The sequence below is a fragment of the Eschrichtius robustus genome, chromosome 10 (assembly GCF_028021215.1).
Source record: "Eschrichtius robustus isolate mEscRob2 chromosome 10, mEscRob2.pri, whole genome shotgun sequence".
Lineage (NCBI taxonomy): Eukaryota > Metazoa > Chordata > Mammalia > Artiodactyla > Eschrichtiidae > Eschrichtius > Eschrichtius robustus.
This window is the reverse complement of record NC_090833.1, coordinates 107,451,554-107,476,900: the sequence shown is the minus strand read 5'-3', so window position 1 is coordinate 107,476,900 and position 25,347 is coordinate 107,451,554. Positions and strand designations below refer to the sequence as shown.

The following is a 25,347-nucleotide window of genomic DNA, read 5'->3' as shown; positions in this document are numbered from 1 at the left end:
GGTTCACTCTGACCCCATTTGCCCTTGGAAGACATCTTCCCCTCCCCTTTTACCTAAAAATTGAGCCCACCAGGGACAAATTCCCTCAAGTGCCTCTCTTCACCTTCAGCCTTATCCCTGGGTTCACACAGTCTCTTCCCAGCTGCAAGAGAAAGTGCTGATCATCCCCAAGCAATGTGATCATCCCCACATTTACCTCTGCTTGAAGCCAATCCCTCCCTCCTTATCAGGGAACCACTCCCCACTCTCTAACAGTCCTGCCCTCCTACTGGGGCCTTCCTCTCACTACGCAAATACATACAATCAGGGTTCCCCATCTTACAAAAAGCAGATGAACTTACAAACACACAAGGATCCTCCCTGTGCCTGCCTCCCTAGCAAATTTCCTGTCTTTCTTAAGGATACCCAAATGTGATCCCCTCACTTACCTCCACCACCTCACTCCCACTCTCCCCAACCTCACAGCACACAGCAGCTGCCACCCACCCTCCATCAAGACTGCTCCCACAAAGACCCAGAGCCTAACAGACAAACCAGTGGGCCCTTTCAGGCTTCATCCTACTATATTTTATTCTGCATTAGACACTATTGACCATCCTGCCCCTTCTGAAATTTCCTTCCCTCCCTTCTCTATCTTAATTTTTTTGATATTAATTAACATCATAGGCCATCGATTAAGCACCTGCTAATACCAGGCGCTGTATGTCTACAATCCTCTTGGTTAATCCGAGTGGTGCTATGGAATAAGGGTTGTCTCTATTTTTCTTATTGGCTCCAGAGCTAGTAGATTCATTATACTGAGGCCCAGAATAAAATAATTGACTCACCTCCAGCTCTAGATGGCTCTAGCAGTGCTCCATCTACCATGCTACCACTCTTGCTTGCAATTCATCCTATTCCTCTGGTTGCTGCTCCTTAATCTCTTTTAGTCATTTTGCCACCAGACTTATCCCACCTCTAATAAATTCTTCACCCTCCTGCTAGGTCATTATATAATGATAAGGGGATCAATTCATCAAAATGATATAATTGTAAATATATGTGCAGCCAACGTTGGAGCACCTAAATATATTAAGCAAATACAATACTAACAAATCTGAAGGGAGAAATAGACAAGAATACAATAATATTAGGGGACTTCAATATCTCACTTTCAACAGTGGATAGATCATCCACTCAAAAGCGACAAGAAAATGTTGGATTCGAACTACACTTTAGACCAAATAGACCTAACGGACACATATAGAACATTCCATCCAATGGCAGAAGAATACATATTTTTCTCAAGCAGATCTGGAACATTCGCCAAGATAGTTCATATGATAGGTAACAAAAAAGTCTTAACAAATTAAGACGACTGAAGTCATGCCAAGTATCTTCTCCAACCACAATGGTATGAAACTAGAAATCAATAACCCGAGGAAAACTGTAAACTTCATAAATATGTGAAATTAAACAACACACTCCTTGAACAACCAATGGCTCCAAGAAGAAATTAAAAAGGAAATTTTAAAATATCTTGAAACAAATGAAAGTGGAAACACAGCATACCAAAACTTACAGGATGTAGAAAAGCAGTTCTAAAGGGAAGTTTATAGTGATAAACACCTACATTAAAAAAAAAATCATAAACAACCTAACTTTATACCTTCAGGAAGTAAAAACAGAAGAACAAACTAAGCCCAAAGTTAGCAGAAGGAAGGAAATACAAATATCAGTGCAGAAATAAATGAAATAGAGACCAGAAAACCAATAGAAAAATCAACAAAACTAAGACCTGGTTTTTTGAAAAGATAAACAAAACTGACAAACCCTTATCTCAGGAAACTCAGTGAAAAGGAGAGAGAATTCAAACAAATAAAATCATGAATAAAAGAGGAAACATTACAACTGACACCACATAGGTACAAAACATCACGAGAGGGACTTCCCTGGTGGTGCAGTGGTTAACAATCCGCCTGCCAATGCAGGGGACATGGGTTCGAGCCCTGGTCCGGGAAGATCCCACATGCCACGGAGCAACTAAGCCTGTGTGCCACAACTACTGAGCCCACGTGCTGCAACTACTGAAGCCCGCGCTCTGCAACAGGAGAAGCCACCGCAATGAGAAGCCCACACACCGCGATGAAGAGTAGCCCCTGCTCGCCACAACTAGAGAAAGCCCACACACAGCAATGAAGACCCAACACAGCCAAAATAATAATAATAATAATAATAATTTTTAAGAATGTAAACGCACCTTTTAAGAATGTGAAAGCATCAGTGCTTGAGAAGGGCTGATTTAGAGGACAGATAGAAGACTGTGAGTCAGCAAAGAGGACTGAGAGGGAGGCTGGTGATTAGGAGGAAAACCAGGGGAGTGCAGCATCACAGAAATCAGAAGAGTGCTTCAAAAAAGAGTATTAAATAAATGGGTTCAAGGTGGCCCCTGTATCTTGGCCCCTATGTTATTTACTTCTACACAGTACACTGGGACGGTTGGCACAAAGCCCGCCAGCACCAAACTCAAATTCTTATACATCCAATTGCTTTAAATATAGCCCCAGTAAGCTTATTTTTAGCCATTTGAAGCCTGCCTGCTTTGCATATCCGGAAAATCTGCACCCAACATCTGCTAGCCATAGATTTTGAAAACCTTTTGTCTATAAAAGACTCCAAAGTGGTGCTGCCCTTCTGAGGCTTTGATGCAGACACACACTGTGCTACTGAGCAACACTACCTAGAATCATAAGCTCCTACCCCCACCGTGTATGACGCCCCTCTCACCCTACGAGTTCCCTTGCCCTTTTTCCCTTCTGGGGGCAGCCCACACCTCTGTCCCGGGAAGGTCTCCTGCTGGGAGGGACTTCCCCTCTCTAGCAACTTGTCAAAGCTCCGCCCAAAAAAGCTCATTGTGTGCTACTGCCATCTACTGGTCACGTTTTTCCCTTTACCTGCCCGAATTGTCCTCAAACCCACTACAGTGGGCACCCTCATAAACCACTGGGTTATAGGGTAAGATAATGACAGGAAAGGGTCCATTGAATCCACTCCATGGAAAATGTTATGCTCTCGACGAGTTTCAGTAGGTGTAGAAGCCCTATGGGAGTGGGTTGAAGGGTGAGTTGTTGTATCCCAAATACATGAACAACTCTTAGAAACCAAAAAGAAAAAGACACATATTCCCACAGAAAAATGGGTAAAGATTATAAACAAGGCAGTTCCCAAAAGAAACTCTATACATGACCAGTAACTATATGAAAATGTGCTCCATCCACTAGCACTCAGACAAAGACATGTGAAAATTATGAGATACCATTTTTAGCCTATGTGACTGGCAAATCTTTAAAATTTGGTATCAGGGGTCGGTGAGATCATGGGGAAACAGGTATGCTCTTATATGCCTGATGGGAGTGTGAAAAGGACAGTCCCTTTCAAGGGTGATTTGACAGTATCTATAATAATGTTAGATGTGCTTACCTGGGACCCAGAAGTTTCACTATCCAGGGTTTACCACAGGGAAACACTCACAATCCCCCACAAACAAACAAGCACGTGCAGGATGCCCCCTGAAGCATTGCTTATTATCAATAAAAACTGGAAACAACAGAAAAATGGCTAAATATGCCATGGTATATGCATACTCTAGAACAATGTCATGATTAGGAGCACAGACTCTGGAGCCAAATGCCTGATTTTATATCCTGACTTCATCACTTACTGAGCAAGCATAACCTTAAGCAAATTACTTAGTTGTTTTCTGCCTCAATTTCCTCATTAAAATGGAGACAGTAATACCTACTCCCCAGTGTCATTGAAAGCCCTAAATAGGTAACTGCAAGTAAAACAATTAGAATAGTGCTTAGGACATGGTCAGCACACAATGCATATTAGCAATCATTATTGGCATCAGCAGTTAAAAAGAATGTGAGTTTCTAGGAAATAACATAATTTATATACATTAACAAAGACCTCTGAAACACAGAGAGAAAAAAGGAACAGGCTGCCAATATAGAGTGATATCTTTTATGTTAAACAAACACACACACGCATGCACACAAATAATACTACACATTTTCTCCAAGGATACATGCACATGTAAATATGTAGGAAAGGGGCTGGAAAGATACAAAGGAATGGATAAACCTTGGTTACTTCTGGTCAGGGGAGGGGACCAGGATGGGGAGAATGGTCAAAGTGGGTTTTAGCCTTATCTCTATGCTTAATAATATATTCCTGTTGGTATATATAAAGTTCATTTTTTAACAACAGTGAATGGGAGAGGAAGAAACAGAAACAGCAAATATAAATTAGACTTTAGAAAAGTTTGCTAAGAAAAGAGTAGAAAAATCGCAGGATCTGGAGAGGATTATGGGGTCAGGAGAGGATTTCATGAGTTTTACTTCTGTTGTTTTATAATGGAGGTGTTAAAGGATGTTTGTGTGCTGATGGAAATGATCCAGTAGATGGCAATAGGGGTAGACAGTTTCCAGAGGGGGCAAGCGATGGTATTCAGGGCGTACGTGAGCAGGTGGCCATGGGCAGAGTAGGGACCTTCCTTCTGCTGTGAGCTGAGGGGAAGGGAAGTCAGTCCCAGTGATGGAAGGTGAGAAAATAAGTGGGTTCCTCCCTGAAGATCTGCTCGTCCCACTACCTCCCAGTAAATAAAGTGGAGTCATCCACTGAGAGAAGGCAGAAGGAAAGAGTGTGTAAGGTTGGAGTGGAGAGAAGAAGACGTAGAGCATTTGTCTTTGTACTCAAAAGGGTTGAATGTCCATCTGCTGTTTGTGGCCATCAGTTAAATGAAAATAAACTCTTCCCACCTTGGTGCTCCAAGTAATGCCTCCATACTTTTGCTATGGACCTCATCAAATGGTGCTCTAATTATTTATACACACATCCATCTCAGACTCATTTTACAATAACACGTAAGATTGCAGAGCCCCTACACAGGCCAAGCATTTTACATACAATATTCCGCTCAGTCATCCCAGTAAACCCATAGGGTCACTATTTTGATGTCCACTTTTCAAATGAGGAAGCAGGTCTAAAGGAATAGGTGATTTGCTCAAAGCCATCATCCGGTATAATCAAAAACTCTCCATAACATGGAAAACTCTCCTAACCTTCTGCATACTACATTCTCCAATGACATTCAAGGAAGCCTTAAGAACTGAGTGTGAAACACAACACCAGACTGGTTTTCTCACAGAAGTACATCTTCTTACCTAACGAAATGGCCAAAAGGAAGAAAACAGAACCAGCTGGTGATAATGTCAAATACTTAAGTGTTCTAAAAGCAATCTAGAGTCCTACTGGGCCCAAGAAGTTCGTAAAATGTCTCTGCATTGCTTTATCTGGCTCCAAACTTAGATAATTCCATGCAGGACTTAATTCCTGAATCCTGCATGATAATTTCAGAGTCCTCACCTAATTAGGATATGACCAAAAATGCCACAGATCAGTAAAAGGTTATATCAAGAATAACTTTTTTTTTTGGCCATGCCACGTGGCTTTCGGGATCTTAATTCCTCGAACCCAGGCCCTCAGCAGTGAAGCGTGGAGTCCGAACCACTGGACAGCCTGGGAATTCCCTAACATTTTAAAGATATACTTCTGCTGGTGTGTTATTGTTAAGTTAAGGACCACAGGGCAGTGATTAGCATGCTCACTGAATGATTTATGGTCAGGAGGTAAAGCTGATCCTTCCCAGAAATCCTGTTTTTGCTAACTCTGTCACTGCAGTTGGAGGGTATTTAGTGAACAGAACTGTAGATAATAGCTTTTTGCAGTTAATATTTTTTCTAGTCATCTTCACTACCAATTTTGGCATAATCATATGCCCTGTAAGAAATGTAGTTCATTTATATAAATAAATTAAAAGCCCAGCAATGTGATGGACAGGTTTTGGCTCCATTGCTTTTAGTGACGGTGTCTATAACTGTGAACATGCATCAGGTTTTTAAAAGTCAGATTATGGAATATGAAAAAGAATGTATATATATATATATATATATATATACACACACATATAATTGAATCACTTTGCTGTACAGGAGAAACTAACACAACATAGTAAATCAACTATACTTTAATAAAAAAAATTTTTTTTAAAGAACTAAAAGTCAGATTATGGATTTCTAGACTTAAAAAGGCATTAGGGGACTTCCCTGGTGGCGCAGTGGTTAAGAATCTGCCTGCCAGTGCAGGTGACACGGGTTCAATCCCCGGTCTGGGAAGATCCCACATGCCGAGGAGCAACTAATCCCATGTGCCACAACTACTGAGCCTGCACTCTAGAGCCCACGAGCCACAACTACTGAGTCCGTGAGCCACAACTACTGAAACCCACACGCCTAGAGCCCGTGCTCCGCAACAAGAGAAGGCACCACAATGAGAAGGCTGCACGCAGCAACAAAGACCCAACGCAGGCCAAAAAAAGAAAAAAAAAAAAAAAGGCATTAGGTCAGAAACCCCGGGTAGAACATTCCCACTAAAATAGTAATGAAGATCATACAAATACAGAAGCACCCAATAATCCTATAAATCTAAGACCAACAGACACATACCTAAGGCCAGAATCTTGTAATAATCTTAGGTCTACTATTGCCAGCTAGTATTAGTATATTAATCATGCCTTTTTACGTTCTGTATTTCTAGTCCTTGGACATCTGGGGCCTCGTTGACCCTGGAGAGACTGCCCCTCCCGGGGCTAGCCAGTTCCTAGATTCCTAGACTTTTCTGGGAGTGCACCTTTCATATGCAAACCAATCAATCCAGAATGCATAACCCCACCTGCCACCTTTTTGAAGCTCTTAATCTCAGGGCCGCTTCACCTTTCCTAATCAGGTATCAGACAACTAGAGACAGCCCCTACGTCCCAGGGCCCACTAAAATTATCCAAACTAGCCAATCCTGTTTACCCTGCCTTGCCTGTTCCTTCCCAGAAATCAAAATAATGGCTCTTACCCCTGTCCTCCCCTCACTCCCACTGCCTCCTGACTGACTCTGGTGCTTCTCCATGTAGCCCTGCATGCATGCTCTGTCTCCTGCTTCTAAGAATCTGTGAGAATAAAGACTTCTTCCTTCATGGCAGTCATTTCCACGTCCGCATGTCCTCCCATACGTTACTGAAACAAATCCCAGGTGCATTTTAAAGCAATTGCCGATGCTGGCCTGGGAGAGGTCATGTCTCTTTTAACCCACAGAGGTGAAAACTTCTGGAAAGAGACTGTGCAGGAAAGGCCAGACAGGTAAGAGGGGTGCCACCTTACCAAGGGGGGGAGGGTTGGGGGGAGGGATAGATTGACAGTTTGGGAGTGACATGTACACACTGCTATATTTAAGATAGATAACCAACAAGGTCCTACTGTATAGCACAGGGATCTGCTCAATATACTATAATAACCTACATGAGAAAAGAATTTGGAAAACAATAGATACATGTATATGTATAACTAAATCACTTTGCTGTACACCTGAAACTAACACAATGTTGTTAATCAGCTCTATTCCAATATAAAATAAATATATTTTTTTAAAAAGAGATATGCCACCTCAACCAATGCTGGCCTGGCAGCCAATGCCAGGCTGCCTGGGGCAAGGTGTTCACAAATCTAAGTCAAAATGAGAAAAATAAGGACAATACATATAATTTTTCATAAAGCTCAATTTATGCATATGTTTAAATTCTAGAGTTATTTTTCTCTTTATTAGTTTTAGTGCAAAAATGTTCTTCATTTTGTAAGATGATACTACAGAGTTATGTTGGGCTTCTTTTTTTTTTTTGGTGTCCCTATTTTGGCAACATAAAATTTGGCAGCCCCTAAGTTGTTCCCCAAAATTGTTTTTGAAATTTAACTGAAGAGTGAAAGCCAAAGTCTGCAACTTCGGCACCAGAAAACAGGAATTGGATAAGAAGTTGGTGTTTGAATCAATCTTCAAACTCTAAGCCTAATAAAGATTCAACTGGTACACACAGTCAGGGAATGAGGCCAAAGACTGTTCACACACTCATCTGCTAAAATCATGGATTCTGAAGGGACCTCACTTGAATTGAAGATAAATACAAAGGAAAAAATATCAAGCTTATGAAAAATTATTACAGAACAAGGAATAAGAGATACTACCTCCTGGGGGGAGGGAGGGAGAGTTCAGGAAACTATTTGGCATCTTCAGTGGAGGACAGGAAGATATCTCTCAAATATAAACAGACATAAAACACTACAGAATAGACTGTGTCACACCAAGCCCTGATGTTAACAGTATGTTAAGAAACAGAAAATACTTGCCAAGAGCTGGCCTGGCACTCACAGCAAGGCCTGAGCGATCTCTTGTCAAATGTAAATTTCACAGAGCATCAGTATCAGAGAAGGCCACTCGGTGACCACGACAGATCAAAATAAAGACGAGACCCCTCCAGAAAATCACATCTGATAAAATATGAACGTTGTCCAAGTCACAAAATACCAAACAAAATCCCCCATCCGAATTAATATGAGTAACCACTGCTTATTCACCAACCACAGCTTTAGCTTCAGTCTAATCTGCCCTTAGAGATAAGAGTTATTGAGATACCTAATCACAGAAGTGTCACCCCTTTATGACAGCACCCAGCCCAGAGGGAATGCTCGCTTCCTTGGGCCCTCACCAAAATCACCACACCAAAGATTTAAATGTAAATAAACACAAAACCCAAAAAGGTTTTAAAAGAAAATACAAGTAAATAAATCTTGAAAGTTAAAAAAAAACATATCAGAAAAGACGAACTGACTGAACTACATAAAATTTAAATTTGGATGTCAAAAAATAAAGGTCAAAAAAATTAGGTGCAAACTAGGAAAAAACGTGTAACAAGTGATTTTAAAATGTATCCATTTTAATGTATGATTTTTTACATATCAGTGTTTAAAATATGAATACATTAATAGGAAAATCTGCAAAAAGCAGGGTAACACTTGTCACCTATAAATTTGAGAAATATCTATAGGAACTATAATACCCAGGGATGCAGAAAAACAGTATTTCTCATTCACTTTTGGTAGGAGTATAAAGGCTGTATAATACACAAAATGCTATCAGTGGTTATTTCTAGCTAATACGATTATCAATGATTTCTTTTTTTTTTTTAATTGCGTATCAGAGTAATCTACAATAAACATAGTACTTTGTCATGTTATTCCTAAAAAATAGAACAAAATAAAAATTGAATTCAATTAGTTTCTCAAATTTATTTTTCCTAAATTCAGCTTGTTAATCACTGCCCTCCTAAAACCATCCCTACCACTCCCAAATCACTGGTTTGGAAAACAAATTTTCTACTTCATTAAAAAAATATATAAATATATTTATACATATAAACACATATATGTGCAAATACACACACACGAAAGCATTTTCTTTATATGAACAGGATTGTGAGACAGAAAGATCAGACTTAGGCAGTACACAAAGCACTCAAGAATACTGTGCTGTTGCAAGTGCGATTCTAAATGAATTTCAAAGCTCCCATAAAACAACAGAATTTAGTTACATGAATACGATTCTAGGAAACAAGGCCCTGGAACTTCTTTGCCAGATTTCATTTGATCCAGCAGTTTTGAGAACAGCCAGGGATAATATAACATCAAAAGCACGAGCAACAAAAGAAAAGACAGATAAATTAGACTTAAAATTAAAAGCTTCTGTGCATCAAAGGACACTATCAAAAATGAATAGACACCCACAGAATGAGAGAAAATATTTGCAAACCTTTTATCTGATAAGGGGCTAGTATCTAGAGTATATAAAGTACTCCTAAAACTCAATAACAAAAAGACAAACGACTCAGTTTAAAAATGGGCAAAGGATTCGAATAGACATTTCTCCAAAGCTATACGAATGACCAATAAGCACATGAAAAGATGTTCAAAGTCATTATTCATTAGGGAAATGCAAATCAAAACCACAATGGCATACCATTTTACACCCACTAGGATGGCTATAATCAGCAAATAACAAGTGTTGTGCAGGACATGCAGAAATTGAAGCCCTTACATGCTTTTGGTGGGAATGTAAAATGGCGCAGCCATTGTGGAAAACCGTTTGGCAGTTCCTCAAAAAGTTAGACATAGAATTACCATATGACTTAACTATCCCACTCCTAGGTATACACCCAAGAGAACCAACAACATATGTTCAAACACAAACTTAAAAGAATATTAATAACAGTATTATTCATAATAGCCAAAAAGTGGAAACAACCCAAGTATCAATCAACTTGTGAATGGATAAATAAAATGTGGTCTATACAAACAATGGAATATTGTTCAGAATGAAGTGCTGATCCATGCTACAATGTGGATGAACCTTGAAAACACTACACTAAGTGAAAGAAGCCAGACACCAAAGGCCATATTGTATGATTCCATTTATGTGAAGTGTCCAGAACAGGTAAATCCATGGAGACAGAAAGTAGATGGTTGGTTGCCACAGGCTGGGATGATGGAGGATTGGGAAGTGACAGCTTAAGAGATACAGGATTTCTTTTTGGAGTGATGAAAATGTTCTGGAATTAGTAGTGATGATTGCATAAGATTGTGAATGTACTAAAAGCTATTGAATTGTAGACTTTAAAATGGTGAAAATGAGAATTTTATTACATGAATTTTACCTCTATAGAAAAAAAAAAAACAAAGAACAACCAGGGATAGCACACCTTTCTTTCAGAGCCTTTAGTGGAAATGGGAGAAGGAGATTAAGGCCTGGCCCAATGACAGCCCCAGGTAGGTGACTGTGCAGGTAGCACAGCTTGTGAAGATAAAGCCAGGACTGTAAGCTGGGCTTCCTGACTCCTAGCCCAGAATTCTTTCCACAAGGGAGCTGCCTTGGAATCAGAGCCCAGGCAAGCTGTCTGTATGTCTCAAAAGCAAACCCCAAGCCACCTTCAAGACCAGGTGTTTTCCCTTCAAGGCACTGTTTGTTTGCAGCTCTTGGCCTAAGTTACCAGCCTTGGCCATGGGCTGCAACCAACCCAACTCAAGTGTCCCTCAAAACACCTGCCAATGTTTTTACTGACTCCCTCATTATTTGCTTGTAGTTCATGATTTACATCAAGTGGGAAAATCACATTGTCATCACATTGCTCTAATCTTAGGAAAGCATGTCATTCATACTGTCAGGGTTGGCCTCTGTCCCAGCGATATTTGAAGCCATGTCTTGTGTTTAAAAAAATGATGGACAGAATATCAGCAGTGTAGGGCACATCCATAAAGACAGATCAAAGGTCTCTTTCATAAATGGCTTCAAAGAATACATTGCAAAATGGAAACAAAAAAAGTAGATTCTCAGAACTACTCAGAACTATTTTTACAATAGTTAATTCTTCGGAGATAAAATGAGAAAAGAATAATTAATGCAGAAAGCAATTCAGTACATCACAATGATTAAGAAGCTCTTTAGTCACATAGACCTGGGTTCAGATTCTGCCTCTGGCTTTTAGTTAGCAAGTTGCTTTGCAAGTTTCTTTTACCCTCAGATATTCCTTTTACAAAATATGGATAACAGTAGTACCTGCTTAATAGAGTTGTCTTAGCATAAATAAGATAAGATACCAAGGGGGAAAAGGCGGGGTGGTGGGATGAATTGAGAGATTGGGATTGACATATATACACTATTGATACTCTGTATAAAATAGATAACTAATGAGAACCTACTGTATAGCACAGGTAATTCTACTCAATGTTCTGTGGTGACCTAAATGGAAAGGAAATCCAAAAAAGAGGGGATATATGTATACATATAGCTGATTCACTTTGCTGTACAGTAGAAACTAACACAACATTGTAAAGCACCTACACTCCAATACAAATTTTTTTAAAAAAGAGAGGATATATGTATATGTATAAATGATTCACTTTGCTGTACACCTGAAACTAACACAACATTGTAAATCAACTATACTGCAATAAAATTTTTTTTAAAAAGATAATGCATATAAAGCATTTAACACAGGGCATACCCCATAGAATATATAAAGTTTAATGGGATATGAAATATTTTGCCTGCAAAACTAAATTGTACTTTTAAGTTCACTAACTATTTCTGCAGTGAAACTGAGTCATAGAATGGTGTCTTGCAAGAAGAAGTAAGGGACTGAGTCAGGAAACCTTGGTTCAAATCCTAGTTCCAGCACTTACTAAATAGCAAGACCTTGGAATAGGTCAGGCAATGTCACTACCTCCCAGTGTCCTTATTTACAGAAAGGGAATAATGCCTATATCAGAAGGTTTGGGGACAAGTCTTAAAATAGTATATTCTACACATTCTAAAATACAGGATCTAGAAAGTAAATGTACATTCTAGGGAGCAATCAAGATGGTGGAGTAGTAGGACGTGAAGCTCACCTCTTCCCACAAATACATTCTAGGGTTATACAGTGCTACATAGATAACAAGGTTTTACTGGTGTAGGACTGCAGTGGGACTGGGCAGTGAGAGGGACAGTCCTAGTCATGTGACTGTCACCTGAGTTCCACAGGGTGAAGCACTGTCTTTCTGGGCATCGATTTCTCCACCTCTAAAGTGAGGTGATCATTAGGTCTCTTTCAAGCCCAGACATTCAATGGTAGTACACATGTGAATCCATGATCAATTTTGACTCTCCCTTCTTTCTCAAAAAAGTAGAGAGGAACACTGTCACCAAAGGACCCATGAGAATACTTAGCTTGTCTTTACCAAGGGTGGGAAAATGCCCCGCCCGTGCCTGATTTCCATGGTCCACAAGTTTGTGAACCATGCAATGTTTAAGAGGTCATGGCCAGATGTTGTCACTGGAGGTTCAATAACAGCAATTCTCCTCTCCACCCTCAAGCTACGAGGGAAGGAAAATGGAAGAGGCTGTTTAGCTGGTAGGAGTTTTCTTCTACTCAGGCCTTGGGCCCCAGGCTGGGTGAGTCTATCTCATCCCAACTGTAATTCTTCTCACTTCCTCTCACAATGAGATCATTGCCGATCAATTAATTGAGTTACAAATGTTCCAGTCATCAAGAACTTGTTAAAATTTAACTGATTTTAGGAATATTATTCAGCCATGAAAAAGAAAGAAATCTTGTCACAGGCTACTACGTGGGTGAACCCTGAGGACATGATGCTAAGTGAAATAAGCCAGTCGCAAAAAGACAAACTCTATGATTCCACTTACGTGAAGTACCTGGAAGAGTCAAATTCATAGAGACAGAAAGTAGAAGGCTGGTTGCCAGGGGCTGGGGGGATGGGAATAGGGAGTTAATGGTTTAATGGGCTCAGCGTTTCAGTTTTGCAAGATTCAAAAGTTCTGGAGATTGGTTGCACGACAGTATGAGCTAGTCTATTATCGAACAAGTATCTCTGGGGACAACTTGTGTATCAGTTACTCACATAAGGGATGGATGCCTTCAACCATTGGGATTTCTCTCTAGCTAAGATTAATATGAGGAAGAGATTTTTTTTTTTTTTTTGATGTGGACCATTTTTAAAGTCTTTGTTGAATTTGTTACAATATTGCTTCTGTTTTATGTTTTGGTATTTTGGTCGCGAGGCATGTGGGATCTTAGCTCCCTGCCCAGGGATCGAACCCGCACCCCCTGCATTGGAAAGCAAAGTCTTAACCACTGGACCACCAGGGAAGTCCCGAGAAGAGATTTTTGAATGGGAGAAGGTGGGGGGGCAGGAAAGGAGAAGAGTGATTTCAGAACCCGTTGGTTTTGGAGAAAGAAAGATCTAGAAAAAGCATCACCATTAGGATGGTGTAGGAGTGGCATTGAACAGTAAGAGGGCAGCAGAATCACTGGGCATCTAGGGCTGGGAAGATAATCAAGATGGGGAGAAGGGATGGGGGCACGGAATGGAAGGGACCATCAGAAAACATTTCACAGACTTGGGGATTTTGTCAAGTTCCGCAGCACTCTTGTACAGTTCACTCACTGGCACCTGCCCTAGGAAAGTAGAGAATCACTCCCCTGACACTCTAGTCTATGCAGGTTGTTTGCTGCTGGGAAAAGAGCCTGGGAACCCCTTTGGAAGGGATGCTCATGATCCAGTATCCCTGGCTGAACAGTTGGTTCTGGCTAAACTGTGTCCGAGGTGGAATGAAGGGAATTCCTAGGAAGCAGCGGGGAGGCTGAGGGACCCCTGGGCACTAGCAAGGAGAATTAGGCCAACCACGCTGCTCTCTATTCTAAGAGGCTCAGAGTCCTTCACGGGTGGTGATCAACTTAATCTCACTGCAGCCCAAGGTGAACATCCCCAAGGACACAAAGGAAAAAGAGAGTAATGAGATAGCTGTCCTCATTCACATTCACTACACCGGCTCTTTCCTTTCTCCACAATCTACCAACCCAGCCCAAGCCACACCCATTGCTTTCTGGTGCCAACCTGCTCACACCTGCAAATGCAAATGCAGGTGGTCAACCACCCCTCCCTCATCTCCCACAAGCCACGTGGCATCTGAGCTAAGGAAGCCTGTACCCTCCCGTCCCAAAGCCTTGCTAGAAGAACAGCAGGACCTCTAGAGCGACAGGTCCTCTAGGTGGACAAATCCACTTCTGACCATACAATAACAACACATGTAAGTACAGATTCAGGGGAGGAGGGAGGCATGAGTCAGGGAACCCAGGATCCACTCACTCTAGCTCTCCTCCACCTCTCTCTGTTCCAGGACTTCAGATAGGAAGGCCCTGGAATGCTGGCAGTTACCCTGCTCGTTAGCTGAAAACTAAGTAATGGCTACTCAATTCAGTCAAAGTGGTGGGTTCAATCATGCTTTTGGAAATAAGCATTACTATATACATAGATATAGATATAGATATAGATAGATACACAACCCCAAATTCCTTTTCTCTCTTGTATAGACATGAAATCTTCAAACACTGATCCTGGTAAATGTACCAATCCTGGTAAAAGCTTTCAGTCATGAATGAAAAAAATCCCACAGGAACAGCCGTTATGTGATAAGGCAACATTGAAAATGAAAATTCAGGGAAGGCTGCCGAAAGACCAAGCCAGAATCACTCTGTTACTAGTAACTGGATACCTAAAGCAAATGTGGGTTTGCAGAGGCTAAAACTGCCTGGGGTATTGGTTGGGCATTTCGTCTTCAAATCTCCCCCTCCACGTGCCCTAGGTTTACAATTTAGAATTTCTATTAAATTCAGACAGTGTTCAAACAAGCAGCTCTGATGATCAAACATCCAAGCTTCTAAATGGGCAGGACAAGAGATGTGTTATTCAACCCAGTGAAGCTTTGCCTTTCAAACTTGAGTTTTAATTCACTGTCATCATTATAAAGGCGGTCACTTTCAACATCTGCCCTCTGATCTGCCATTTTTTAGATGATTTCTTCCTTATCTCAAGGCATTTTTCTGCTTCCTTTAGGACATTAGAATTACCATCACAACTAGTTGAAGATGAGGGTATTACACAACCAGGATGCTATACAATCACTCATTGGGCGTGGCCCTCACCCAGTGTATTTCATATCACTCAGCTTTCAGTATAAGTCACATTATTAGGAACTTTTACTTTGATTGTCTGATCACTTGGAACAAAGTGACTTCTTGGATTAAGTTCTTCCAGTTGACTCATAGTGAAATATGGGTAGCAGGTACCTCCTTCCCATGTGCATAAATCAGAGGACAGAGCTGGGGGAGGAGGAATCAAGTAATTAGCTGTCATTTGAAAGTGGCAGCAAATGGTTTGTCTCTCCTAGAATTGATCCTATAAAAGTCAAAAGCTGCAAAACTCTGTGCCACATCAGGAAACAGTAATGTGTTCAGACCACTGTCATCAACCCTTAGTTGTTCTCTGATGAGTTCACTGTAAGCCTACAACCTAAATGCACTTATTATCACTCGGTGGATAGGTATAGACCACTCCCAACTACTCTGGAAGACCCTTAAGAAGAAATCACCTTGAACTTTTAATAGCTAACCTTCACCTTGCCCAGAAAAGCAAGGCACACAATAGGTATTCAATAAATAATCAATCATTGATTTCTTGTCTTCACCAACGGGCATGGGAGATAAACAGCAAACAAGTGCTGAAACCTTTCACACTGTAATTTATCACTTGAGAAATTAAGGCTGAGGGGAAAAAAATTGCACAAGTATGAAGGTCACCCTGATAAAGAAAAAAACACGTGGTATGAGAAGACTTAAAATGCACACTGTACTATTTGCCAGAGATAAACATCTTCTGAAATTAGGTTTACCAAATTGGTCTTTGTTTCCTCATTAACACAGTATAGGGGGGGTCTAATCCATCTGTGACAGTCTATTCAAAATGTGAGGGTTTTTCCCTTTTCTTTTCTTGTTACCCTTTGAATATAATCCACGCAGTCCCCATCCCCAAAGCCCCTCCCAAATAGTGGCCGGGGGGACCGCTCTGGGAAACCCTTGCTGAGATACTTAGCGGAACTTTGTTCTCCACATGGGCTATTTAGGAGCGTCGCGGTTTCCTGGCGTTATTCCACTGCCTCTCGGGTTCTTCTCGCCGTGCGAACAGGAGTCAGGGTGCTGAGACAGATTCTCCCTTGCGGTCCGGGGAGGCGCTGACCATGGTCCTTGCCTACGAGCTTGGGCCGCGAGCGCGGAGGGCGCAGGAGGAGAAGCGCCGAGAAAGCTCGCAGGGCGCGGCGGGGAGCAGCCGTCGAGGCCCCCGCCCCTCCCGACCCCCGGGGAGCCCGCCGGCCTGTACGCGAACCCTCCACTGCACGCTCAGAGCTGCATCGAAAAAGGGTGGGGCAGCCAGCCGCAGCTGCAATTGGAAGCCGCCCGGGAGGATTTAAGAAGAATGGAACCGCGGCCCATCCCCTCCCCCTCCAACCATGAGACACCACCGCCCCCCACCCCCAGCCGGAGATAGGCCCATCCTTTACCCCCACCCCCTCCTTCCCAGGCCCAGGGAGGCGCGGGCAGCCTTTGTGGGCACACAGCCGCCCACCAGCGAGCCCGAGCCCCTCGGCACCCTGCACGCAGGGCCGGGTAGGGTGGGGTGCGTATGCACATGCAGGAAAGCAATACTCGAGGCGGGGCAGGACGGTGGGCACGCTGGGATCCTCGGTTCTCCACCGAACTGGAAGGGGGCGAGGGAGGGGCCATCCCCACGCCCCATCCTCTGTCTCAAACACCGCCTCCCACCCGTACCAACCTGGTCATTGATGTTCTGCAGGGCTTCCTTGCCCGAGGCCCGCCGGATCTCCACCTTCCGGCCCGATTCAACAGATGGCTCCCCGCCGGCGCGCCGGCCCTGCCGGGAGTACGGCGGCTGCGGGTCCGGGCCCAAGTGGGCGACGTCCCGCTGCTGAGCCACCACCTGCCCCGAGCCCCGGCCCACCGACAGAGAGTCGAAGTCGATGGTCTTGTTCTCCGAGGACCCTTCCACCGGGCAGAACATGCCACAGAATTTCTGCCGAGGCTTGGGGCTGCCTGAGCCCAGGTTTTTAAAAAAGGCAGGGACCTCTTCGTCCTCTGCCGCCTTCCCGGATTGCTTCCTCTCGGCCATGGCGTGGGGAGGCTTGGGGAGGGTCCTCTCCGTCCGTCAGTCCGTCTGCCGGTCCCTAAGTCTCCCTGTCTCTATGCACCAAGCCCCCGGCTGCTGCCGCGGCTGCCGCTCTCTGCCTCCCGCAAGGTGTACAGAAAGGAATGAGGGCTGGCGAGCGAGCGACCCACCCCTCCCGGTCCCTCCTCCTGACCCCGCTTTCTCCCCTCCCTGCCCACGCCCCCCGCCGCCGCCGCCGCGCGAGCTCTGGCGAGCAGCGAAGTTGGGTCTGGGAGGGTGGCCGCTGCGGCAGCGAGACTGGAGAGGCTGCCAGCTCCCGGCAGCTGCGGGAGGAGGAAGGCGCGGGCGGCGCGGGGGCGGGGCGGGGCTCCGGGGAGGGGAGCGCAGAGGCGGGGAGGTGGGGAGGGCCGCGCAGCCCAGGGCCCCGCGCTCCGGAAGTGAAGTTGCCAGACCACCGGCTAATGGATGCGGAACTGAGGGCCCGCTGACCGCTCTCGGCGCCAGGGTGAGTATGGGGCAGGGCACGCGGGGGCGAAGATCGTGGGGCGCAGTGCCTGGCCCCGGCGCCCCGCTCCCAGACCAGCCTGGCCCAGGCGCCTCTCCCCCACCGCACTGCGGAGGTGGGCCAGCGATGAGGGCTCACCGTGGGGAGCGCTCCCTCCCTCTTACCCGGGGTGTGAGCTGATGGATGGGGAAAGGGGCACGCAGTGGCAGGCGCCAGGACACCGGCGTGGGGGGCAGAGGAAGGGGCGGCGCTGAAGGTGGGGAAGGGATGGCGCAGGCCGCGCGGAAACCTGGGGACCATACGAGGCGCGGACACCAAAGCTTCAGTCTAACCACGGGCCTTGGTGGGCTGCTGGGAGCAGAGATTGAAACAAGGTCCTCACTTAACTGCACCCACGGTAGTAGGGGGGCGCGCAGCATGGTGCGGAGAGACACAGGGACGTAGCAAATACGGAGGGGGTGGGTATGGAGAGAGACACCTAGGTCTGCGGTCTGTGCGAGTGTAGCAAAGCGTGCAGTCTGCAAATTCCAGCCCAGCACGGCCCCTTAGGTGTATAGTGAGGTAGGACGCAGGCCCGCTATATTGCCCGAGGGCGCTGTGTACCGTAATTGTGCCAGTGCGCCAAGCAGGGCCCAGCAGAATGTCTTCCTTTGGTATCTTCCGCCCCGCTCCCCCGCCAAAGAAAGGGGAAAGATACACACTGAAGCCCACTCCCCAAATCTCCAGCCTTCTCGATGCCCGGGGCGCCCCACCTCGTTCCACCACCGCTGTAGAGGACTGCGCCAGAGCCGCGGGGTTTCCTACGTTGCCAGAAGCCAAGCGCCTGGGGCGTTAGTGCGCGTGCGTCCAGGGCTGGGTAAGGCGATGGGGTGATGATTGCCTTGAATTGTGAGAGGCCGAGCAGGGGAACGATGTATGGGGACTTGGTGTGTCTGCGCGAGTAGATCGGCCACAGCCACCGGGTTGGTGGCATCAGAAGGCATCTTGATGTATGACAGTAACACGGCCTCTGAGGGTCCATTGCTGAGGGTCCATTGCTTACTCCTATCCCCGTGTTTTGTCCATGTCTCAGTCCCTATCCAGGGTGGATTACAGCCCCGCCCCTCTCTCCACAGTGGCAAAACCCTGCAGAAAAGATGCGCATCCCTTGGCTGGCTCGAATAGGAGCTCTGGGCATGCTCAGTAACCAGGGCGGGTTTGGGCTGGGAAACTGTTGACCGCAGGAGCGTCGCGCCGGGCAGAGCAACCAAATACTCTGTCCCATTGTCCGCCCTTGCCCCTGGCAGGATTAAATGCGGATACCCTGCCCTCCTCCACAATTGTGAGGGATAGTTGGGCGAATGGAGTTAAATTTGGAGGACAACCAATCCCAGCTTGAAGATAAGCCCACCATGATAAGTGGGCAGGAGTCTACGGATACGAAGGAGAGGAGGAAGGAGAGAGGAATGTCCGCATGCAGGGGGATGAGGGAACCAAAGGCAGGCACTGGGACTTAGCACCAGATGTGCTTCACATTTGAATAAAGGGCTCCCACACGAATTACATCATTTCCTACTCCCAGCATCCCCCTGGCATGAGTGCTTCCTCATAACCACTTTCAAGGGTTCCAGGGTAGGAAACAGATTTAGATGCTTTGTCCAAGGTAACTATCTAGTTAAATGATCCAACAGTTCCAGTGGGGTCTTCCACCTGAAAGTCTGGTTCCTTTTCCAACTTATCCTATCTTTATGTGAGAAAAGACAAGACTTTCTCGTTTTTTTTTCCCATATCCAAATATTTCCAATCCTGGCCTTATTGTGTATCAGGGACGTTTCGCTTGCCGTCTTTTTATTTGAAGGTTGCATTGCAGGTAGAGATTGCCTTTGGAGGAAGAAGCCACCCAAAGGTAGCCTAACTTCAGCGTGACAGTTATGTAGACCTTGGAGATGTTTCTTCCTGGGTATCTGATGCCTTATGACATCTCACGTTTCCCCTAAATATTATAATGGAGAGGAAGGTCACTCCCATAACTTAGAAGAGGACGGTGAGGCATGGAGGGAGGTGTCACTGGACTCAGATCCCTGGAGCTGCTGGCCGAGGATGCGATCCAGCATTTTGCCCTCCCCGCCCTCTGGCACGCACCCTCCTTTCAACCTTCCAGAAGGACTTGGGAAATGTGCCTGCAGCAGCTACCGCTGTAGCTGCAGGTTGGTGTCTGTGGCATATGGACCCCATTTGGACTGATGGAGATTTTTAGGGGAAGAATGGTCATAGCCCTTTAACACACACTCCACGACAGCAACGGGAGATAGACGCTCTTCCCTTTTTACATTACCCAGTCTTCACCGGCTCGACACAGACTTGCCTCCTCTTTTTTTCTTTGTCCTCAAATGACCCATTCAAGTTCAGATGCTATGAAGAAAGCATCATGTTACTAACTTAACATTTATAGCAAAAGAAACCCCTAGTTATGCATTTGCAAAGCATGGCCAGGCATAACCAAAGAGAATTAATTCATAACTCCAAGTTTATTTGGCTCTGAGATTTTTTAAATTGTTAAACCTGTATTAAATTGTTGTATCTATGTTATTATATTAAAGTATATTATGTAAGTTATATTGCTAAACCTATATTAAATTGATTTTAAAAGCTTGAGTGTTTCCTAATCGGATTTTTTAATCAAAGAAATGAATCAACTCAATATTGTTTAGTAGATTTAATTAAACTGTAAAGGATTGCCATGTTTTGTTTTGTTTTTTTTTTTAAAGATTTATTGATTGATTGATTGATTGATTGCTATGTTGGGTCTTCGTTTCTGTGCGAGGGCTTTCTCTAGCTGCGGCAAGTGGGGGCCACTCTTCATCGCGGTGCGCGGGCCTCTCACTATCGCGGCCTCTCTTGTTGCGGAGCACAGGCTCCAGACGCGCAGGCTCAGCAGTTGTGGTTCACGGGCCCAGTTGCTCCACGGCATGTGGGATCCTCCCAGACCAGGGCTCGAACCCGTGTCCCCTGCATTAGCAGGCAGACTCTCAACCACTGCGCCACCAGGGAAGCCCCCGGATTGTCATGTTTTTGAATAAGTGCATTAACAGTCTTCACACTGGATATTATCGAGTCTTAAAAGTACACTATTATTATATTTATACAGGGCAGCTTGGCTTGGCTGGAGCTGAGAGACACCCAGACACGCCATTGTGCAGAGTTGGGTGACATCTTCCTGTGCTAGAAGCAGAATACATAAGCTCCGTGGCTGTCATGGAACGTTTTGGAATGCATACACAGGTATCTAGTCATGTCTCCTGATTTCATTCTTCACGCGGGAAAGATCGTGGTCCTGTCCACAACTGGGGCTCCATTAATTGGCACGCCTGATGAGCATACGGTGGGGAAGCCCGATTGCAGGAGGGTCCCCAAGAGAACGAAAAAGTCACTGGAAGCAAAGAAGACTCAAGTACAATGTGAGGCAGAATCCCTGGTCCACCCCCCCACTTCCATCCCTAACCAGGTACTGATGCTTCCCGGGACGGATAGGGCTGTGTGCTAAAACTGAGCCTTGTTTCCCTAGGAGCCCAAGCCACTCTGCTGGGAGACTTTCCTCCAGGAGTTCTGGGTGCAGGAGTGAAGGCGACTCCCCACTGGCTAGAGAGAGGTGAGGCGGCAGAGACCCCGAGGGCAGTGAAATCAGCTCTTGCACACACTTCCGATGGGGCAGCCCCACCACGTGGCTGCGTGAGAGAATCAGCAGCCGCTGGGCTGCAGAGCCACGGGCCGTGGTCCTGTCATAACTGAGATACTAACCACCCACCTTGGGTCAGGTCTGGAGACCTCACGGAAAGTGCCGAGCTCTTGCCACTGAGCAGTGAGGGTTATTGGTACAGAAAACTAGGACCTAGGACCCGTTCACTGGTGGGTTATAAGTTTAGAAGTTCATCCAGGATATTCTCAATTCTAAGGCAACGCCCATCTACCCCACAAACTAATCGGTCGCCATAGAGTTCAAGCGAGTCAATATCTGGGGCAATGGCGCTGGCCCTGTTGGAGGAGTGGTGTAGGATCATGAGTGTGGATGATCAGAAATCACTGTTGGTCATGGGGATACCAGTGGGCTGCAATGAAGCCGAGATTCAGGAGGTCCTCCAGGAGACTTTAAAGTCTCTGGGCAGGTATAGAGTGCTTGGCAAAATATTCAGGAAGCAGGAGAATGCCAATGCTGTGTTGGTAGAGCTTCTGGAGGACGCCGACATCTCCGTGATCCCCAGCGAGGTTCAGGGAAAGGGGGGTATCTGGAAAGTGATCTTTAAGACCCCTAACCAGGACACTGAATTCCTTGAAAGACTGAACCTCTTTCTAGAGAAAGAGGGGCAGACGGTCTCGGGAATGTTCCGAGCACTTGGGCATGAGGGAGTGTCTCCAGTGGCCGTGCCCTGTGTCTCACCGGAGTTACTGGCCCATCTGCTGGGACAGGCAATAGCACACGCCCCTCAGCCTTTGCTCCCCATGAGGTACCGGAAACTGAGAGTGTTCTCAGGGAGCGCTGTGCCCGCCCCAGAGGAAGAGCCCTTTGAAATCTGGTTGGAACAGGCCACCGAGATAGTCAAAGAGTGGCCGGTAGCAGAGGCAGAAAAGAAAAGATGGTTGATGGAAAGCCTTCGTGGCCCTGCCCTGGACCTCATGCACATACTCCAGGCAGACAATCCGTCCGTAAGTGTGGAAGAGTGTTTGGAAGCATTTAAGCAAGTGTTTGGAAGCCTGGAGAGTCGTAGGACCTCCCAGGTGAAATACCTGAAGACCTATCAGGAGGAAGGAGAGAAAGTCTCGGCGTACGTGTTACGGCTAGAAACCCTGCTGCGGAGAGCTGTGGAGAAGCGGGCCATCCCGAGGAACATCGCGGACCAGGTCCGCTTGGAGCAGGTCATGGCCGGGGCGAGCCTCAGTGAGATCCTCTGGTGTAGGCTTAGGGAGCTGAGAGACCAGGGGCCTCCTCCCAGCTTCCTGGACTTAATGAAGGTAATCCGCGAAGAAGAGGAGGAAGAGGCCTCTTTTGAAAATGAGAATACTGAAGAGCCGGAAGATGGGGATGGCTATGGCCACTGGGATAACGAGGCCAATGACTAAAACCCAACTCACAGGGGGACCCACAGCCGGCAGGGGGAGAGACAGCCATTTTACCAGGCTAAGACCTTTTCAGTCTTTTTTTTTTCTCTAATTTACACAGTTGAAATCAAGGCATTCAAGCCCGGTCTTGATTCGTCTTTCTAAGAAAAAAAATATCTGAGAGTTTTTTGGACCCTACATAGATTATTAATAAACAAAAAATTAAATTCCAAATACTAGATAGTACGCCTAAAGGAATCTGAACCAGGTTTCCTTTAAATACCCCCCAATAGACCAAAAGAAAGAAATGATGTGAGAAAAAAAAAAAAAATCTTTTGTCATCTATGTAAAAATCCAAGCTCTTTGAATTATCAAGTGTTTTCCTTTCTCACATCAGCAAGAGTACCGAGTACACATCTCTGAGTACCAAGCCATGTGAGGCAGTGTTCAAAGAGCTAACGGTCATAAACCCACCGGCCTGGCCCTGCTCTCAGGGAGGACATAGCCTCCAAGTGTGAAAAGCTAAATAACCTTACGTGTAAACAAGTTCATGACTCCAATAGAAGCCAAGAGAAATGTCGTTGGCAAATGAGCACGACGTCTCTATCTTAGGTTTCTCTCTTTTCTTACCTGGGACGCACTTCCCGCTTCTCTGCTGGGTGTCAGATAGATGGTTCCAGGCAGTGTGTTGGGCCCTGAGGACACAGAGGTCCACAGTGTGAGGGACATCCTCAAGAAAGGGTAGACATCACAGGAGGGCCTGACGGAGCATGGGGCTGTGCAGGCCACGTTGGATTCGGGCCAGCCTGGATAGAGAGGAGGATTTTTAGTGGCAACAAAGGGCAAAGAGGAGAGGAAGAGAGCTCACAGTTACTGAGGACCTGCTCTGTTCCGGGCACTTTATACGTCTGTCATTTTATGTGTACAGCACCCCCAGTGTGGTATAATTATGCTCATTTCAAAAGAGAAGGGAAAAAAAACTCAGGTGGGTTACATGGTCTGCTCAACATCAAAATGCTAACAGGTGGCAGAGCCCGGACGGAAGTCCAGACCTCTCTGACACTGGCTAATCCTCTCTGCACCGTGACCGCGGTTTTCAAATTGTGCTTTGTAGTTCTGCAGGGATTTTTCGGCAGTTCCATCTTGAAAATGTATGTTAAACTCTTTAAATCTCTAATAAATAACAGATAGACACAAGCGTGTTGATATCCGAATTTTAACACACTGGCATTTACCAACAGGCTCGCTTTTGTTTTCAGATTGACTCATTTTGTACAGACCTTGGAAGAAAGGTTCCCTTGAGATATGTGAGCACACATCCAAGCTTATTTTAATTCTTCATAGATTAAGGAAGCCATAGCACGTCAGAGGTGTTTAAATCAGGCCCGTGCATGTCCTGTGACGTCAAGTGTGCTTCAAGCATAAATGAGCATCATTCAGTTAAATGCTAGGCAAGGCTCCAACACAAGTGATGTATAGCATCATGGTAGCTTTGTATGTACGATAAACAAGTGGCTTAACTTCTTGAAATATCAGTTTCCTCATCAGAAAAATGGGAGGACAATAGAATAGGGTTGTTGCTAAGATCAAATGACGTAATGCCTTTTAAGCACTTAGTGTGATGTCTGGAACATAGAAAGCCCTCAATACATTGAGACTCTTTTTATTATCTTCACAATGCTTATTGTCCGGTCAATGCATGCTCTCTTCCTTTTCTAACAGTCCTGCAGTAACAAGTAAATATGTAATCTGCCTGTGAGGTTGTGACAACATTGCATTAGACACCATTTTGGCTCTTGTGGTAAGTTTGAGTGCTTGTTGTCTGTTATCTTTGTGATAAGTTTTCCAGCCATTGTTGACTATTGTTAGTGATTATAAGAAATAACTTCTTCTTTCCGATCGTGAATAGTTTTAACTGAAGAATATCCTGAGATTGTAAGAAAAACATTTTTTTTAAGAGGTACCATTTGTGATCATTTATCTAAGTTACATTTTTCAGTACTGTTCAACCAAAGTGATACAACTGTCAGCCTATACACCCTGATTTCATGTGTTTTTTGTAGTCATGAAAATGGCCTTGTTGTTCTCATGTAGTCACAGTATGCAAAGTAAAGTGTTATAAATGTGAAGTTATAAAATAAATACATGCTGGCAAAATTCTGAGTTTTTTCTGCTTCATGTGTTGTGGTTCTGTATAAACTATGCTTGAAGAAGGGATTTCATTACTAAAAAAAAAAAAAAAAAAAAAATTGAGAGGTAAGATTAAAAGATCAAGCT

General features: G+C 44.9%; 2 protein-coding genes across 2 annotated transcripts in view; one reads left to right on the top strand and one right to left on the bottom strand.

Moving 5' to 3' along the window:
* DPYSL2 (dihydropyrimidinase like 2) overlaps positions 1–17,495 on the bottom strand; it is a 112,792-nt gene extending 95,297 nt beyond the window's left edge. The window contains exon 1 of the mRNA XM_068553683.1: positions 17,142–17,495. Within this exon, the coding sequence (XP_068409784.1) occupies positions 17,142–17,495 (354 nt within the window). The remainder of the gene's footprint in view (positions 1–17,141) is intronic.
* Positions 17,496–21,996: 4,501 nt separating this feature from the next.
* Positions 21,997–23,091, top strand: PNMA2 (PNMA family member 2). The gene has a single exon (XM_068553893.1). It carries the CDS (start codon positions 21,997–21,999, stop codon positions 23,089–23,091), a length of 1,095 nt encoding a protein of 364 aa, XP_068409994.1.
* Positions 23,092–25,347: the final 2,256 nt, after the last annotated feature.